Source organism: Nomia melanderi, chromosome 10 (genome assembly GCF_051020985.1).
Source record: "Nomia melanderi isolate GNS246 chromosome 10, iyNomMela1, whole genome shotgun sequence".
Taxonomy (NCBI): Eukaryota; Metazoa; Arthropoda; class Insecta; order Hymenoptera; family Halictidae; genus Nomia; species Nomia melanderi.
The window spans coordinates 12,257,468-12,275,194 of NC_135008.1; the positions used below are offsets into that span (position 1 = coordinate 12,257,468).

Sequence of the window (17,727 nt, forward strand, 5' to 3'; positions counted from 1 at the left end):
AGAATTTAAATACTGTTCCCTGCGTATGTGACATATATTCCATTGACTCATGCAATTTTAATGCATTTAAAATGAGCATCCGACTTTCATTTTGGTGGGTACATTACAAAACCGTGCAAGAAAGGAGCGCGTGATCTTTATGCTGAAACCAGCTTGCCTAATCCTGTCTTCACACAATGTATTCAATTAAATTTCTTTATTCACGCACTGTAAACCGTGAATGTGATTTACCGCTCGCAAAGGCGTGTCCAGAATGTTTATGTAAACAACAATAAATGAAATCGCCCTAAAGAATCAGACTATCCCAGCTGGAAAAACTGTACTTGGATTTAAATTGCGCATTAATTCGTGCAGCTGTTTTCACTCATGTTCACGCATCGTCGCAACTTGTTATAATATATTCAACGGATAATAGCGGCGAACCCTGCGAAACTGGAAGAAAGAAATTAATTTTGCAGTAGGAAACGAGTAATAACGGAAAATAGGCGATTGTGTTTAAAACGTGTTCTGGCATAAATATCTGCAGTGTAATAATAATAAAGAGATTGATATATCTATTTATTGAATTTGAAAATCGGTATGTACACGTAAACGAAAATCTGTTTCGAAAGAAATCAATCAACAGACCTTGATGGCGTTATGTTTCACCACTTGTATTTTTAACCCCCTTGAATAAAAAGCAAGGTTGAAACGCTGGGGCGAGACGCGATGCTCTTAAAGTTTGCATTATTAAATGACATCCGTACAATTGCATTCAGTATTGGCAACACAAGCACTATACGAACAGGCCTTCTTAGCGGGTCTATTCTCTAAGAGCACTATGTTATTGTTCACAATCTATACATCGTCGAAACTAACGATATGAATGTTAACAATTTTTTAAAATATTCATACGTTTACATTCGCAATTGTACAATAAGATTCTAGAAGAATTCTAAAAAATATGTATTGTAACATAACCGTTAATTGTCTTTGTTAAGAAATGGCGCCATTACATTCAAAATATTTCGGTGAACCTAACCCTATTGTACTACAATCACCATATTTCAAAAGTTCAATAAAAAATGGTGAAAATAACAGAATCTTCAACTCAAGAAAACTAAGGGGAAAATTAAACTAATTGCAAACGTTACTGTACCTACTCATAAAATGCTCAAATAACCATTTTGCTCCTAAATAAATAATTTGAATACATCTCTTGCATATTGTTTCCAATACTTATCTTATTCTTATAAAACCATGTACTTGCAGTACTTTTCCACTGAACCTCTTGTATATTTATATCCCTTATATTTGCTTAAGGATATTTATATACAACCCCCAAAAAGTCATATGTATTTTCAAGTGTATTAGTGAGAGAAAGAAACAACGACTACAGAGATAATGGAGTGACAACTTCCACAAGCACTTCCAGTAACAACTGTTGAACGGGCCTATTAGGGTAGTTCCAATGTTCCGTTCCGTGGATTGAAATTCAGCGGCCTGCGACCGTCATCGCGAGATTTCTAATCCCCTTACCTGATGAAAGTCGAGTCTGCTGCAGGACTGGAGGGTCTTGGTGAGGAACTCGCGGTGGAGGCGGTATTGGTTTCCTCCACGTCCATCATCATTCATACCGACGATGACGGATCGGTTCGAACGTCAGAAGGTAACGAAGAATTATTTGAACAACGGTAACGAGAATGAGAACGGGAGGAACGGCGTGTGGAGGGTGGTTGATTTGTCTGGCCCGCCGGCCCTCTCGACGTCCAATTCCACGGGGACAGAAACCATAAAGTACGGGGAGCTTGACAAGGGGTTGGGGGTTGGTTTCGTGCGCCCGTCCACGAGCGCGGACTTACGGAAAACAACTGACAGCCGACCTTACCCCCACCGTTCACAACCACCGTGGAGCGCCTGGAAATATGCGCCGCCGACACCTGCCGCACAAGGAAATTGCCGTAGCGCAGGCGCCGCTCCTTAAAGCCGTTATCGAAGCTGCAACTATTTGAATAGCATATGATTAATCAAATGTAATAAATGTGATCAAATATTATGATTTAAATTCTTAGAATCTACGTAGAAATGTTTGAACAGAAATGGAATAATAGAATAAACTATAATTGCCATCTATAAGTAGCAATTGAAGACACAACTGATAAGATATTATAGATAAGGTATTTTTGTAGGGGATGGTGGAACTTTTAGAATGGAAGAAATGAAAGGAATATTTCATTTATTATGAATGACATATATTTATTTATTCTTTTGTTAAACATCTGACACAGTTTTCTGTTTTGTGGAATGATATCGTCGAGCGAATGTTTCTCCTACAAGTAATGGAAAGATTAATGTTGCTTCTCCATAAATCTAAAACATGAATAATGATAATTAAGTAAATATTATTCTTGAAAAACATCACTTCAATTTAAATGTATTCTTACTTTTACTGGTTTCGCGTCCATTCGAATTTTTCCCCATGAAACAGCTTCATCTGGGCGAGCACCACTGTCGCTTCCATCAAATTCCGATGATGTATTTATAAAAACAGCGTAGTCAGCGCCATTTCTCTAAAATAGAATTTATTTATTCAATTGATTTCACTGATTTTTTCTACTGATTTTTATATTACCATTAAATTTGCGTTACAAATATGGTGTTTTATAACACCACCACCTATAATAATCATTCCACTGTTGACTGCTTTCACAGCCATTGTGTTTAGACGTTTTAAATCTAAAACAACATTATAGAAAGATAATATTTTTATTCTTATTAGCATTTTAAAAGAAGACCTCAATTTGTATTATATTAATACCTGATACTATGTCTATGACTAAACCTGGATTTCTGAAAGAATGAAAATACATCATATCACCAAGACTTCCATCTGTTAGAGCTGGACTAAAAACTGGAATTTTATTTTTTGCAGCCCAATAATAAATTGAATATTCATCATTAATTTCTTCACCCAATTTAGCTATTACTTTGGATGGTGTCCACAGAGTTCCCTATAAATGACATTCTAAAATAATTATTTTTAATAAAATAAATATTTGGCTTCTTACTTTTAAATATATACTTTTTCTTTTTGTTCAGCCAACATTGCATCTAATTTAGGCATAACCCAATCCTCGAACATGCAATAATTGTCATTAGGTACTAACAAGTTCCCTATTCTATTAATGCCACGTTCTCTAAGGCGTTTTCCTTCTAAATTAAAATCCCCTATATATGTAGGTGCCAAACATTTTATCAAATCTTCCTCAACGCCACCTGCTGTAGTAACAATACAGTCAACCTGTAAGATAAAATTATTTAAAGTTGTTAATAACAATTATCAGTATATATACTAACCATTTTATGCTGTACAAGAAACCTTATAGTGTCTCGAACTCCGCAAGAAGCCATATTAGATGTATACCCTAAAAATATGGTACATGAAGATTTCCTCCGTATAAAATCATCATCCTCTAAATTATCAATTTGTTCATGTTTAAGAGGGATATTTCTGGCATTTAACATTCGTTGAATTTCATCTACTGCTAATGCAAAATTTGTTGCTTGAAATCCAGAATTTTTATATGTTTGAAGTAAAGCATTATAATCGATTCCTTTATTCCAGTCATATCCTACAAAACAATTATTTTCAGCTTTTAGTTTTTATTAAAATCAAACACTTTTTTATATTACAGTAAGATGAAAACCTCTCACTACAGGTGTTCCTAGAAGAAGATCAGAACTATGTACTAATACGGCATTTTTTACAAGTTCTGGAACAGTGTCTTGTGAATTTTCTTTATTATCATTCATTTTATTTTCTAACTGTCTGAATCGTACTTCTTATATTATGTTTCTTCGCGCGGTATTTACAAAATACGTATAACCTAAAATATAAATGTTAAATTAACAGCAGTACCTTAAGATATTGATAAAAGACACATTATTAAAAATAATTATAATACGTAACTATAAACTGTTACTTACGACACACATCGTGTAATTACATAAATTAATTATACTTTTTTATATTATTGTTAAGCACACAGTACTTATTACTTAAATACATCAGAGATGTATAACTTACTCCCCTCAGGCTAGTAACTCGAAAAACAACGTTCCACTACATTTTCCAAGGAGCTATCTGAGCTGTGTATGTGAGCAGTTATATATAGTGCCCAAAACACACAGGTAAAAGTCAATATGGAGAGGGTAACTTTTCGTGAGGGGAGTGTCACTAGAGTGCCCGCGGGCGCCAATTTAACACCCTTAACACTACTATGCAAGTAGCGATACACAGCTGTATAATATTACAATTTCCTGATCAAAAAAGAATATAAAATTGCATAGTTATAAATTCAATATATTATAATAAAATAGTATAATTAATGAAAAATGTTCAATTAATTTTTGTGGATAATAATTTAACAGATTTAAACATTTAATTTTCTGTGATGTTATTGGCTATCGACACTCAACCAATCCGAGAGATGCAGCTTTATGGGATATGTAATGAAACTGCAGCGAAAGCTACAGGTACGAGTGGCTGGAGTGGCGTCATTGTAGAATATGAATTCAAAAGAACAACGGTCAATCGTGTCCTGACGGGTCATATCTGTTTTATGTGGTGTGTACACGTTTTCTATATCATAAATACATAAATAAGTGAAATACAGTTTCATATAAATTATTCTATTTATTCTATTATTTTCAGTAAAACGTGTAAAAGGAAAGTATAATGGCTGATTTATCTCAATGGGAACCAATAATACAGAAAACCATTGTAAAACTTCGAAATGCATTGTCTACATTACACTCGATATGGGAAGATATAGGATTTACCGAAGAAGCTCGTTCCATATATTGTGAACAGGCATTTAATCATATAAACGATTTATTACATGATATGATTCACGAATCGCAACAGAAAAAGGATATATTATTAAACAATGTTAAAGAATTAGTGGAGCAAGTTTCTATATTAAGCAAAGAAATGGGAACAAACGTAGAAGTTAATGGATATGAAAATTTACCTCTGAAGACAGTAGAGGAAGTGCTGCGCACTGATTTACATAAATTAGAATACTGCAAACAACAACGATTGGCACTTTTAGAAGAATTGCGTACAAGGGAACAAAATCTTTGCAAAGTGCTAGGTACTCAACCAGTACCAATTGAGGAAAAGTTACCTTCCGAGGAGGAACTTAACAGTTTTAAACTTTATTTGGAAACACAAGAGGCAGAAAAAAATCGTTTAGAGTCTAATTTTAAAGAAATGCGTAGAGGAATTGTAAAAATGATGGATGAATTAGGCATTTCACCATCCACAAATTTTGAACATTTAGTTTATAAAAGCAATGAAAATTTTGTATTTAGCAGTAATAACATGACTAAATTACGGGAACTTAAAGATGATCTTAAACATCAAATGGAAAGGGCAAAGGAATATGTAGAAAGTGTTAAACAAGAGTTGCTGGCTCTATGGAAATATCTTGATGAACCTGAACGGATTTGTCAATCATTTCTTAACAGTTACGTTGGACATAGCGTTGCAACTATAAATGCATTAGAAACAGAATTGGAAAGGTGCAAAGAAAAAAGAAAACAAAATATTGCAAAATTCATATCTCAAATAAGATCAGAGTTAGTAAAATTATGGGATCTGTGTAAATTTAGCGAAGAACAAAGAAGACAATTTAGCTACTTTCATTGTCAAACATACACAGAAGATATGCTTACTTTACACGAACTCGAAATAAAAAGGTTGCAAGACTTTCATGCTGCCAATAAATCTATATTTGATCTTTTAGAAGAAAGGGATAACTTATGGTCAAAAATGAAGGAACTCTTTCAACGTGCAAATGATCCTGATCGCTTTTACAATCGTGGTGGTCAATTATTAATGGAGGAAAAAGAGCGCAAAACAATTCAAAAAAAGTTACCAAAAATTGAAGATCAGTTAAGGAGTTTAATAAAAGAATATGAAAGTATAAATGGAGAAGTGTTTACTGTTAACGGTATGTCAATAGAGGAATTATTAAAAGAATCATGGGAACACCTGAATGAAGAAAAAGAAATAATAAAAAAGGCTAGGAAGGAGGCAAAAGATAAATCAGTTAAAAAGATAACATTAAGCGCATCTAAGAAGACTGCTTCAAGTTCAACAAAGAAAACACCAGGTATATTGAGTACTCGTCGTCATACACCGCTGAGTACTTCAAAGAGGAAACTATTGTTCACACCTTCTCCCAATACCTCAGCAAAACGTAGAAATTTGAGTATAAAAGCTGGTGGATCCAAACAAAGGAGAAGTGGACGAGTCTCTAGAAAACTGTTACAATCTGAAAATAAAGCTATTAAAAGGAATAGTAAAAAAGAAAATTCTACATCTCAAAGCTCAGCTGTAACAGATACAACTTACAGCCAGTTTAAAGAACATTTAGAAGAAAGAAGAGAACTTCGGAGTTCATTATTACCAGAACAAGTATTAATGAACGCAGCTAAGTCAAAAATGAAAACTCCAATACGAACACCTGCCAAACCACTAAGAAAACATATACCAACAGCAACAACACCTATTACCACAACCCCTAAGTTATCTCAAACACAATTACACAAATCACCGCGTAGTCCTAGACTTGTACAATCAGCGAGATTAGCCACAGTATCAACACACCTGCCCATAATATTTTAAAACTGTTTTGAAGTAGAAAGTAAAAAACTCTTGTACTTGCTAATATTTATATATTGATATATTGTCAAAAACATACTCTTTATATATTTTTATTTTATTACTAAGTAATGCTTTAGAAATTATATTGTTTAATCAAATTTGATCACTTAAATATGATAATTATGTATTATGTACTTGTAATGGATAGTAATATGTATTGTTGCTTTTTGTATGTATATTGCTAATTTGTTAATACATTTGCCATGTTTTAATATTTAATTGCGATCTATTGTATGTGCGTACTTTAATTAATATATGTCGTATTACAAATTATAATTACATAAAGAAATTAATGTATCTACAGGGTCACATTGTAAATAAAATTTCACTTAATATGTAGTCTTATAAACTACTTCGGTAATGCATTGTTATTAAATAGTAATCAATCACAGTAGTAAGTTTATAATGAAACGTATGTTTTGTAAGTGCACGATTTCGTTATATATAATTATTATAATAATCCTTTTTATCTGATTTGAGTTATATGTAACACTTAAAATGTTATTCGATTAATTTAAAAATACATTTAAATGTATAACGTAAGTTTATATGAGTTATTAAACATTGTATAAATTTTGATACATATATAGGTACACATATATGTAGGTACCTACTTACGTATATATAATATATATACAAAACTGATCAATGGTGGCAAAGATACGTACTACGCATAAAATTCGCTAATACTTCCGGTTCCGGTAGACGCTATACGAACAAAAAAATTGTTTGTAGGTTGAGTTTGTATGTAGGTTATATTAATTTTATTAAACAAATAAAGATACTTGTAGCATTTTAATCGAATTATTAAAGTCTTAAAATGGGCGATATAAAGTCTTTTTTTCATCAATGGTGTGCAAAACATGGCAGAGAACCACAATTTGATGTGAGACCAACAGGTATATTCTTACATATACAATTTTACTTGAATATTTGAATATATTTAATAAATTGGAATAATTATTTAGGTCCTAAACATCGACAACGATTTCTATGTGAACTACGTGTATCTGGATTTGATTATGTGGGTGCAGGAAATTCAACTAACAAAAAAGATTCTCAAGGCAATGCAGCTAGAGATTATGTTAATTATTTAGTCCGTACCGGACATGTGAATGCGAATGATGTTCCAAAAGATGCAGGCACTATTCAACCACGAGACACTGGGCCTGTTGATTCAGAATCTTATGGCCCATCGAAATCTGTATTTCAAGATGGAATGGGACCTAATGATATTGGTCAAGCATATAGAGCTTACAATGAACACGGTCAAGGGAATTATACTTACATGGATAGAATAGCAGATCAAAAAAGAGTTGAAGATGCAGAAGATGTTGACGTAAATTCTGGAATACATGGAAATTGGACTATAGAAAATGCTAAATCAAAGCTTCATCAATTTATGCAATCTAATAAAATCAATGCTGATTACAAGTATACCCCACTTGGCCCAGATCATACGAGGTATGGGTTGTATCAATGTAGCTGTTTATTTTTGCACTGGATCGGATTTATCACTGCTAAAACATGACATTATGAGTCTAATTGTATTAAGATTTTTCCAACGCAAAATGAAGCAATCGCATAAGCGATTTTTCTACCATTTGAAATTGATCAAGACCATTTTAGAGTACACTACTTGATTAAATCAATGCTGGTACAAGAGAAAAAATTGATTTCTCTTGTGCACAGATGAAGATAATGTTTAACCAAAACTTTTATTGAAACGATTCAATAACGGTTTTGGTGCGATCAGTCATAAAAACTTATTATAATGTACTCCAATATGGTCTTGGATATTTTCAAGTGGTAAGTTGAATTTATGTTATCATTTTCATCTATAAAGTATATATTACAATCACATATAAATATTCATAAAACATTAATAATTAAGATGTACATTTTTCTTAGGAGTTTTATGGCTGAAATGACATTTTACGTAAAACAACTTGGGAGAAGTAGGTTATTATATTGTTCAAGCACTTATAACAACTGACTTATTATAACAAATTTCAATATAAGTAAATTCTAGATGTTACTGGTCGTGAAACTGGTTCAAATAAGCAAACAGCTTCGAAAAGTTGTGCTTTATCTCTTGTAAGACAATTATATCACCTTGGTGTTATTGAAGCGTTTAGTGGTACTCTAAAAAAAAATAAAGATGCAGAGCAAATCAAACCATATCCAGTTAAAATTTCACCAGAGTTGGAAAATCAGATTCATGATGTTTTATCGAGTTTAAACGTAAAACCTGTTTCGATAGAATTGAATCAGGTACATTGCATATATTCGTGGTCTCATTTATATACTAAACTGACATCTACCATTAATTACTAACATTCATATAACCTTATAATGTAGGTACCATTCATAAAACAAGAAGATGGACAATCTGCACCTGCTGTATCTTTATTAACTAATCAAGTATTGGATGATTTTATTTCATCTGTACCTCAACCTGCTGGTGTAGTAAGCTGGTCTCCACCACAACAAAATTGGAATCCTTGGACTGGTTGTAATATAGATGAGGGACCATTAGCCACAATGACTTTAGAACAACTATCAGATGATTTGCAGCACGAACAACGTGAAAAAATACAGCAAGACGACAATCTACAAAAGAGTATTAAAGAAAGATCTACATTACCCGTTTTTTCGATGAAAAACAAAATAATGACCTGTATCAATGAGAATCCTATAATCATCATTAGAGGTAATACAGGATGTGGTAAAACGACACAAGTATGCCAATTTATTTTGGATGATTATATCGCATCAGGTCAAGGTGCATTTTGTAGTATTGCGATTACACAACCTAGAAGAATATCTGCCGTATCTGTAGCCGATCGTGTTGCTATAGAAAGATGTGAAAGTTTGGGCCAGTCCATTGGATATTCCGTACGATTTGAATCTTGCTTGCCAAGACCTTATGGTAGTATAATGTTTTGCACTGTGGGTGTACTTTTGAGGAAGTTAGAAGGTGGTTTGAGGGGTGTATCGCACGTTATAGTTGACGAAATTCACGAACGCGATGTTAATTCCGATTTCATTATGGTAGTTCTACGTGATATGATACACATGTATCCAGATTTAAGAATTATTCTAATGTCTGCTACGATCGATACAACATTATTTAGCAATTATTTCAATAATTGCCCGGTCATAGAAATACCAGGCAGAGCCTATCCTGTACAACAGTATTACCTAGAAGATTGTATACAATTGACTAATTTTGTACCGCCTATGGATACAAAGAAACGTAAAAATCGAGATTCGGATGAATTACCAACGGATGGTGAACCTGATGAAAATTTGAATAAAGTACTTAGTGCGGAGTATAGTATACAAACGAAGAATGCCATGGCACAGCTTAGTGAAAAAGAAATAAGTTTTGAACTTATAGAAGCTCTGCTAAGATACATTAAAGATCAAGGTATTCCTGGTGCTGTGTTGATTTTCTTACCTGGTTGGAATTTGATATTTGCATTAATGAAACATTTACAACAACATCCTATTTACGGAGGATCGAATTATGTAATTATACCATTGCATTCTCAGTTACCTAGGGAAGATCAACGTAAAGTTTTTGACCCAGTGTCACCTGGAATTACAAAAATTATTTTAGCTACGAACATAGCTGAAACATCGATTACTATCAATGACGTGGTCTATGTAATAGATTCCTGTAAAGCTAAAATGAAGCTATTTACTTCCCACAATAATATGACAAATTACGCTACAGTGTGGGCTAGTAAAACAAATTTGGAACAGAGAAAAGGACGAGCGGGTCGTGTAAGATCAGGATTTTGCTTTCATCTATGTTCCAGAGCACGTTTCAATAAAATGGATGAACACATGACACCAGAAATGTTCAGAACACCTTTACACGAGTTAGCGTTAAGTATTAAGTTATTGCGATTAGGTAGCATTGGGAAGTTTTTGTCGAAAGCCATTGAACCACCACCGATAGATGCCGTAATTGAAGCGGAGGTCATATTACGTGGTATGTATTTTAATTAAAAAAAAATTTGATATTATTTATTACATTCTTGATACCTAAAATTCTGAAATAATGATTGATCTTTGTTGTAGAAATGAAATGTTTAGACGAAAATGATGAATTAACCCCACTTGGTAAAATATTGGCCCGTTTACCTATAGAACCACGTTTAGGTAAAATGATGATTCTGGGTTGCATTTTCCGAGTCGGTGATGCTTTGTCTACAATGGCGGCGAATAGTACAACATTTCCAGAGGTATATAACATGGGTCCTGATACCAAACGGTTAACTACTCAACAGAAATGGTTTGCTGGTGCAAGATACAGTGATCATGTGGCGATGTTACATGCATTCCAAGCTTGGGAAGAAGCTAGGACTGGTGGAGAATATGCAGAACAAGCGTTTTGCGATTCTAAAAACTTGAGTATGCCTACATTGAGAGTTACATGGGAAGCTAAAGTAAGTTTTAGTATTTATTACTTAAATTCATTTGAAAACAACGTATGTATAATATTTTTCGTTTAAAGAACCAGTTACAAGCGCTTTTACAAAGTGCTGGTTTTCCGGAGGAAACTTTGTGCCCTACACCACTGAATTATCAAGCTGGCGCTGATGTGCGTCTTGATACAGTTACTGCTTTATTATGTATGGGTCTTTATCCAAATGTTTGTTATCATAAAGAAAAAAGGAAAGTTCTTACTACCGAATCTAAAGCAGCTTTAATCCATAAAACGTCAGTGAATTGTAGCAATTTTGAGCAAAACTTTCCATTTCCATTCTTTGTGTTTGGGGAGAAGGTAAACCTTGGGTTTTGGCCATTTTTGAATTTATATTTTGGAATATTGGAATTATATTTCTTTTTCTTATATTTCGACATTAATATTTTATTTCTGTTTGTAGATTCGCACAAGAGCTGTTTCTTGCAAGCAATTAACAATGGTGTCTCCGATTCACTTATTATTATTCGGTTCTCGAAAAGTTGAATACATTGATGGGGTAGTAAAACTAGACAACTGGATTAATTTAGACATGAATCCAAATCATGCAGCCGCAATAGTGGCTTTGCGACCTGCATTGGAAGGTCTTGTTGTGAAGGCTGCAAAAGAACCAGAAACTATTTTGGAACTAACTCCTAATGAAGAAAAAGTAGCATTTTATGATAACATATCTAAATAATACCTTCAATTTCAAACAATGTGAATATAAACGTTTTATTCTCTTTTGCAGGTATTAAGTTTAATCAAGACATTGTGTGGAATGAATGCTTGTCGTTATGAACTGGATCAGATTACAGGTGGTGGTTTCCAATCGCGAAGACCACCCAGAGGACATTTAAGCGGTTTTTATTCGGATGGCAGTAGCGCTGCGAAAATGATGCGAGGAACTGGTGGTTTTCGTGGATCTCCTCGCGGTGGTGGCTTTGGAAATGGAAATAATGGCAACGGGGGAGGTTTCTCAAGAAATAATAATTACGGTGGTTTCCGAAGTGGTGCGAACAGAGGCTACGGAAGTTACAATTCACGAGGAAGAGGTGGCGGAAACTGGGGTGGAAGAGGTGGTTTCCGCGGTCTTTATTAATGGCAGGTTTAAATAACCTTTCAGTTAAAACTAGTGAAAATTGAGTGTAATATGTAATTGACGTATTATATTTAAATGTATGTTATTTTCTATTTGGCAACACAATAATTACTTTAATAATACTTTTGCTTTTGATGTTTGGATGAACTTTACAGTAATACAATATATTTTTATATAAGAAGAGATTTCTTTTGATAGTGATTTTTAGTTAATGTTAAGATTTATCAACATTTATTTATTCGAATGTTTGAACACGTGCCACCAACAAATATGGAGATAAAATTATTTACAAATGAAAATGAAAATTGTTATATTTCCCATGTTATGTTCGTGAAAATGCGTTGAATATATTTTATGAATCATATTCAGACTGATCTTCACTAGGAATACATTACAAATCGGTAATGCTCCCCTAAAGACGTATTAAAGTACATAGAAATTTAAAATTTCATATGTAAATAATTCATTCTCTTATTGCTTTCAAGAAGTGTTCACTAAGCGTTCACTAAGTAAACAAAACTAATCTCTTCTTTACACCGAAAACATCGAAAATGGGAGTAAATAATGTAGCATATTATGTGAATTTATGCTTTACAATATCTTCTAAAATCACATTGTTTTTCGATTAAAACATGAATTGTATTATTCCTATAAATAATAGTACAAATAAAGCTTTACATATTATAGAATAGTATTTATGTACTGCATACTTGATATCATTAATGCCTAATTATGTACATACCTACTTAATAAATATATCTAATCTCATGTATCTAATCTAGCACAGGCAAGGCGCGGCTATACTTTCGAAAACCTGACAAATCCAATTACTCATCATTGGAAGGAACACTGAATAAAAGACTTTCACATATGTTTAAGTATTATTTTACTCAATATTTTTCTTAAAAACTTATTCACGTAATATAAACCCTACAAATGCATATGAACTTTTACAATTTTATTATAAATTATAATATAAATTTTAAAAGTTAAAATATTTTTGTTTCAAAATATATATTTAACAAATATTATTATACATATATAAAAATAATGCACAATGGTAACATTATGCTATTATACATATTCTGTAAAAAAAGCTTAACATCAAAATACAAATCTCTTCAGAAATAGAATAAAATTTCATTATAAACTGATTTAATTTTCATGTTTATTATATATTACTATTTAATATATATATATATTACATTTTTCTTTCAAGTACATGTAACATTTTGGAATAAAATGTTTTAAAGCACCAAATATGGAAAGTTGTAGCAAATAATTACATTACTTATTAAAGATGAATATCGTTAGTTTATGTGTGAAATATTAACTTGTATTAAAAACATTACGTACATTGTATTACAAAGAAACCAATTAGCATTTACGTATTTAACTATAACCTCTTACATTCTCATGTAAACTACATACTTGAATACTGAATTACTAAAATCGTTTATAACTTACATTGATGTTTAAACACTTCTTTGTTATTTTACATTTTTATCCATAAGTATTTTTCTTTTCATTATAAAAATCACTTTATAAAGATGAGTTAAAAATTACTTTGAGATACAAATATCGCTTATTTTCAATTAATGTATTATTTAATGAATGTAACAATAACGTCCCCTTCACAAAGATTAGTTTAAAATTGCAGCTTTTTTATAGTTCCATGGAATGGATTTCACTCATATCCTTGTTATCAGCTTCCTTTCTTAGTAAAGCATTAGTCACGATTTCTTGATAATACTCCCCGAATACAATTCGATTATGAGAAATGAGAATTAAAAACTGTGCTACTATAGCAGTCAATTCTTCTTGAAGGGAAGAAAGTCCTGGAGGCACTTGCTGTGGTGCTGTTGATTGAGAGAGTATTATTTTCTGCAAAAACTGTCGAATTCTTAAACCTGAAAAATAAAAATTAAAAAATAATTCTAAAATATATAAATATAACATGATTATTCAAATTTCTGTGAAATATTTACTGATAAGATGCCGAATTTTATGTTCTGGTTTAACGAGCTCTAATATTTGTCCTTCCAATAATGTTTCTAACTCTGCAGATAACTGAGCAGCACCAATTTGTTGTAATGTCGTGTTTACATCTGTGTGTACTTGTAGTACAATATTTAACATTAATCCTTCCAAATCTCTGCCAATAAATTCATAAAATTAATGAACTGTACAATTTTATCATTTATAACTATATTTAAATATTCTTATATGCATACTTATTTGAATGCACAGACTCCAACAATACGTTAAGGTGTTGCTTTATATTCTTCTTAAAACTGGATACTCCATAAATTGCTTCACCGACTGTATTATTTACTAGTAATATAACAGCACCGATAATACTTAATCTATTGGTCTTATCACGAAGTTCTAACAGTCTACCTTGATCTAGCATCAAAGTCTGAAAAAATATTTAAAAAAAAGATAATCTGTTATATTACTATTTTAAGCAATATAAATAGAAAGTATGCATCGTTCCAGTTTTCTTTTTTTTTTGCAATATATGCACATGTATTCTCAAACATACTTCTGCATCTGGACTAAAATCCCAATCCAGAAGATCCAGATATGCTTCAGTTAAAATACAATGTGTAGCCTGCCGTATAGAGTTAATATCTGATGGATCACCTGTAATCTTTGTAGGATCAAAATGCCTTAATAACCACCTTTCCGTGTATTTTAAATCACTTCCATTGATTTTTAAAAACTCAGCAAATTTTGCTTTTTCATAGTCAATACTTAACGCAACTATATTTGGTCTCATCATCGTAATCGTAAAGTTTGCTAAATCAAGTCGCATTAGTTGCAATACTTCCATTATACCTCTAAATATTTCGATAACATCTGTTTTTTGATTAAGTTCTCTGATCATGCTGTCTCTTACTGGTGCACACACTTTACTCATAATTGAAATAACATATTGTGCATAATGCTGGAAGTCTAAAACACCCTTTTCTGCTTGCTGTTTAATTAAATCTATATCAAGCACTTCTCTTAAATTTTCCCGAATTTTTGCATGATGTGGAAATACCAGTTGTTCCAATATCTATAAAAAATGAAAATTATAAACAAATGTGCATCTTAATGTAAAATTCATATGGTTTGTAACCATACTTCTTTAATTTCTTTTAATAACACCAATGCCTGTGTGTAATTTGGAGGTTCTTCGGCTAACTGTTCGCTTAATAGATTCCAAAATGCTTTGTGCATGATTTCTTTTACTCTTTGATGAAATGTGCCATCTTCAGGTTCAAGTTTTTGAAGTTGAAAATTTTTATCCACTGCAATTTCATGAGCTAGAGCCATATTCTTCATACCATTAGCAGCTTTTATTATTTCTTCAAGAGAAACAAATTTTGGTGGCGATGCATTAACCATACAAGTTTGTGTCTTTTGTCTAGACAATATCAATTTCATAATAAATAATGTTACTTCAAAATTTATACAATATTTATTAATAATGTATAAGTTTTAATCTTTTGACTGCAAAAAGCGCCTTTAAATGACAAACGAAATTTGTTACTACATTGCATGAACATTTAAATGAAAAATAAAATGTGTTCATTGTTAAACGTGACAACTATATTTCTCTATTGTACAGAATAAGTATCTTGCTTCTTTGCAACCAATGATCACAAAATTAAGTAAAATAATTGAAACAATTACCCTTTCTTGATATCTTCTCCAGTATTAATATTTGTTTTAGACTGACAATCGAATGATGTAGAGGGGTCTGCATCTACATCATTACACCTTACATTGCATTTTTCTTCTTCACTATTTTCCATTTTCAGATTTCTATAAATTATATATTCTTATTATATAAACATTTTATAGCCCTACTAAAAATTATGAACAGTAAATTAACGTTGGTCTAGAATATATTAGTAACAAGTTATTAAACTAAAGCTTTCATAGATAATTTTACATTTAAAATAATTATTGTATATATTAGAAATAATAGCTGAGAATAACATTCTTAGAATAACAATAATTAGAATAACATTTAATAACATTACCAATCTTAGATATTTGCGAGTAATGAAAAAACAATATAGAATGATGCTCCAAATTATTCCACCTCTGATAAAAAATATATTCCTAATAAACCAATATTTAACTGTGTAACACGAAATATCTATTAAAAAAAAATTATTTCATAACATGAAATTTATAATACATTTTTTAAACAAAAACTTTCTATTAATACATAATTACAATATTAAAAGTAAAAAGACTACCAGAAATTCTGTTGCTAACAAAATCAATTTAAAATATAATGTATCTTATGTTTATGTATATCCTATATAAATGTATATCCAAAAGTCCAATTATCATTCTTAATAAAATCATAATTATACAATCAATAAATTATATTGTATTTAACATGTATTTTTTAAATATTTTGATGTATTATTAAATAGTTTTGAATATTTATATAGTAGACATACCTATCTGGCATAATTAATGTTGAATTTAAATATGTTGTTGCAACATTATCTGCACTCAGAAGCAGCTGGCTGTTGAATGCACTGGTTACTGAACAGAAAGAGGTCAAACTTTGTCTATAAAAAGAACATCTATAAGACATCTACATACAAGAATTACATTTCCTACTTGTTCTTAAAGGATTTATAAAAAATCTTAATCAACAACATATCTCATATTTATATGTTACTTAAATTACAAATTTAATAAGATATATATTACAATTCTCAATATTTATTTTCTTGTATATATTTCAAACAATAATATAGCCTATAAACATAGAATTAAATAGTTAAAATTGTCAGCTAAATGAAAAATAAAAGGAATTAGCAGTTTGAATTTGTTATTTATGTAGAATAAAAGTGTTGTATTATCATACATTGTAAATACTTTTATTAAAGAATAAGAAATTACATTGGAAATTGAATTTATCAATATTTATAAATCGCACAATAATTTTATCTTAATGTACACTTTGGCTTTTCTAAGCAATTCAGGCAATTTAATTATGCAAATATCTGTTTGTTTACAAACAAACAAATTAAATAGTATTTAATCTTAGCACATCTTAATAACACATTATTTACCGAATAAGTTAATAATTTCATAAACCTGTTTCAAATTTGCCTACTTTCAATTTTTAATAGTATTATAACGACGTAATAACACTTTCATTAGAAAGTTGAAGCACACAAAATGAAATCTTACCTATTCTAATGTGTCACCAATATTTGGATACTTATCACAAGATTCATATTCATATGTTATATTTATCCATAATTTTATATCCAAAACATGTTGTTAAAAAATCAGTTATTCCATATATCAATGAACTGTATACTACGTATATTGTAAGTAAATATGACTTTTTAGGTTGATGGTCAACAGTGAAGTTAGGTACTCATATGTATGTTTTAAAACAGTGGTGTC

At 31.2% G+C, this 17,727-nt stretch overlaps 5 protein-coding genes across 15 annotated transcripts in view; 2 read left to right on the plus strand and 3 right to left on the minus strand.

The window, feature by feature from the left end:
• Window positions 1–1,836, minus strand: part of Eip78C (Ecdysone-induced protein 78C) — a 182,576-nt gene extending 180,740 nt beyond the window's left edge. For 3 of the 4 annotated variants that reach the window (XM_031980841.2, XM_076371191.1, XM_076371192.1), the window contains exon 1: window positions 1,519–1,571. Coding sequence is in view for 1 of the 4 variants with exons in the window: in XM_031980842.2 (XP_031836702.1) it covers window positions 1,519–1,610 (92 nt within the window). In the remaining 3 variants the exon portion in view is untranslated. Of the gene's footprint in view, window positions 1–1,518 lie in introns of all 4 variants that reach the window. The other variant, XM_031980842.2, reaches the window with a different exon arrangement.
• A 373-nt stretch (window positions 1,837–2,209) lies between these two features.
• Dhps (Deoxyhypusine synthase) lies at window positions 2,210–4,297 on the minus strand. Of its 3 annotated transcripts, none has more exons than XM_031980903.2 (8): window positions 3,967–4,297; window positions 3,687–3,866; window positions 3,337–3,611; window positions 3,062–3,280; window positions 2,798–2,990; window positions 2,612–2,715; window positions 2,424–2,549; window positions 2,210–2,349 (listed from the first exon to the last, which is right to left on the minus strand). In XM_031980903.2, the coding sequence occupies exons 2-8, from the start codon at window positions 3,790–3,792 to the stop codon at window positions 2,251–2,253; spliced, it is 1,122 nt and encodes a 373-aa protein (XP_031836763.1). In that variant the 5' UTR covers window positions 3,793–3,866; window positions 3,967–4,297; the 3' UTR covers window positions 2,210–2,250. The 3 variants fall into 3 exon arrangements, with proteins under 3 accessions (XP_031836763.1, XP_076227469.1, XP_031836765.1); XM_076371354.1 differs by having other exon boundaries at window positions 3,950–4,288; XM_031980905.2 differs by lacking the exon at window positions 3,967–4,297 and having other exon boundaries at window positions 3,697–3,858.
• A 138-nt stretch (window positions 4,298–4,435) lies between these two features.
• Window positions 4,436–7,255, plus strand: LOC116428786 (protein regulator of cytokinesis 1-like). Its single transcript, XM_031980896.2, has 2 exons — window positions 4,436–4,606; window positions 4,694–7,255. The coding sequence occupies exon 2, from the start codon at window positions 4,718–4,720 to the stop codon at window positions 6,671–6,673; it is 1,956 nt and encodes a 651-aa protein (XP_031836756.1). The 5' UTR covers window positions 4,436–4,606; window positions 4,694–4,717; the 3' UTR covers window positions 6,674–7,255.
• Window positions 7,256–7,370: 115 nt separating this feature from the next.
• mle (dosage compensation regulator mle) lies at window positions 7,371–13,164 on the plus strand. 2 transcript variants are annotated; one of them, XM_031980883.2, is made up of 9 exons: window positions 7,371–7,611; window positions 7,681–8,176; window positions 8,624–8,670; window positions 8,745–8,986; window positions 9,074–10,715; window positions 10,805–11,172; window positions 11,241–11,510; window positions 11,614–11,859; window positions 11,941–13,164. In XM_031980883.2, the coding sequence occupies exons 1-9, from the start codon at window positions 7,533–7,535 to the stop codon at window positions 12,289–12,291; spliced, it is 3,741 nt and encodes a 1,246-aa protein (XP_031836743.1). In that variant the 5' UTR covers window positions 7,371–7,532; the 3' UTR covers window positions 12,292–13,164. The 2 variants fall into 2 exon arrangements, with proteins under 2 accessions (XP_031836743.1, XP_031836744.1); XM_031980884.2 differs by lacking the exons at window positions 7,371–7,611; window positions 7,681–8,176 and adding an exon at window positions 8,246–8,521.
• A 277-nt stretch (window positions 13,165–13,441) lies between these two features.
• LOC116428788 (T-complex protein 11-like protein 1) lies at window positions 13,442–17,727 on the minus strand. 5 transcript variants are annotated; one of them, XM_031980901.2, is made up of 9 exons: window positions 17,506–17,727; window positions 16,761–16,848; window positions 16,329–16,447; window positions 15,976–16,107; window positions 15,424–15,706; window positions 14,837–15,355; window positions 14,526–14,710; window positions 14,280–14,446; window positions 13,442–14,201 (listed from the first exon to the last, which is right to left on the minus strand). In XM_031980901.2, the coding sequence occupies exons 4-9, from the start codon at window positions 16,095–16,097 to the stop codon at window positions 13,957–13,959; spliced, it is 1,521 nt and encodes a 506-aa protein (XP_031836761.1). In that variant the 5' UTR covers window positions 16,098–16,107; window positions 16,329–16,447; window positions 16,761–16,848; window positions 17,506–17,727; the 3' UTR covers window positions 13,442–13,956. The 5 variants fall into 5 exon arrangements, with proteins under 5 accessions (XP_031836761.1, XP_031836762.1, XP_031836758.1 ...); XM_031980902.2 differs by having other exon boundaries at window positions 16,761–16,874; XM_031980898.2 differs by lacking the exon at window positions 16,329–16,447 and having other exon boundaries at window positions 17,506–17,726.

Excerpts from the sequence above, each read along its gene's own strand:
- Dhps (XM_031980903.2), bottom strand. The coding sequence starts at position 3,792 with ATGAATGATAATAAAGAAAATTCACAAGACACTGTTCCAGAACTTGTA. Across the intron at positions 3,612-3,686 it reads AGGAACACCTGTAGTGAGAG|GATATGACTGGAATAAAGGA; the intron begins GTTTTCATCTTA and ends ATTGTTTTGTAG. Across the intron at positions 2,550-2,611 it reads TTTGTAACGCAAATTTAATG|AGAAATGGCGCTGACTACGC; the intron begins GTAATATAAAAA and ends ATTCTATTTTAG.
- LOC116428788 (XM_031980898.2), bottom strand. Across the intron at positions 15,707-15,975 it reads GGAGAAGATATCAAGAAAGG|ACAAAAGACACAAACTTGTA; the intron begins GTAATTGTTTCA and ends GATATTGTCTAG. Across the intron at positions 15,356-15,423 it reads TATTAAAAGAAATTAAAGAA|ATATTGGAACAACTGGTATT; the intron begins GTATGGTTACAA and ends CATTTTTTATAG.
- mle (XM_031980883.2), top strand. The coding sequence starts at position 7,533 with ATGGGCGATATAAAGTCTTTTTTTCATCAATGGTGTGCAAAACATGGC. Across the intron at positions 11,173-11,240 it reads GAGTTACATGGGAAGCTAAA|AACCAGTTACAAGCGCTTTT; the intron begins GTAAGTTTTAGT and ends TTTCGTTTAAAG. Across the intron at positions 11,511-11,613 it reads TCTTTGTGTTTGGGGAGAAG|ATTCGCACAAGAGCTGTTTC; the intron begins GTAAACCTTGGG and ends TTCTGTTTGTAG.
- LOC116428786 (XM_031980896.2), top strand. The coding sequence starts at position 4,718 with ATGGCTGATTTATCTCAATGGGAACCAATAATACAGAAAACCATTGTA.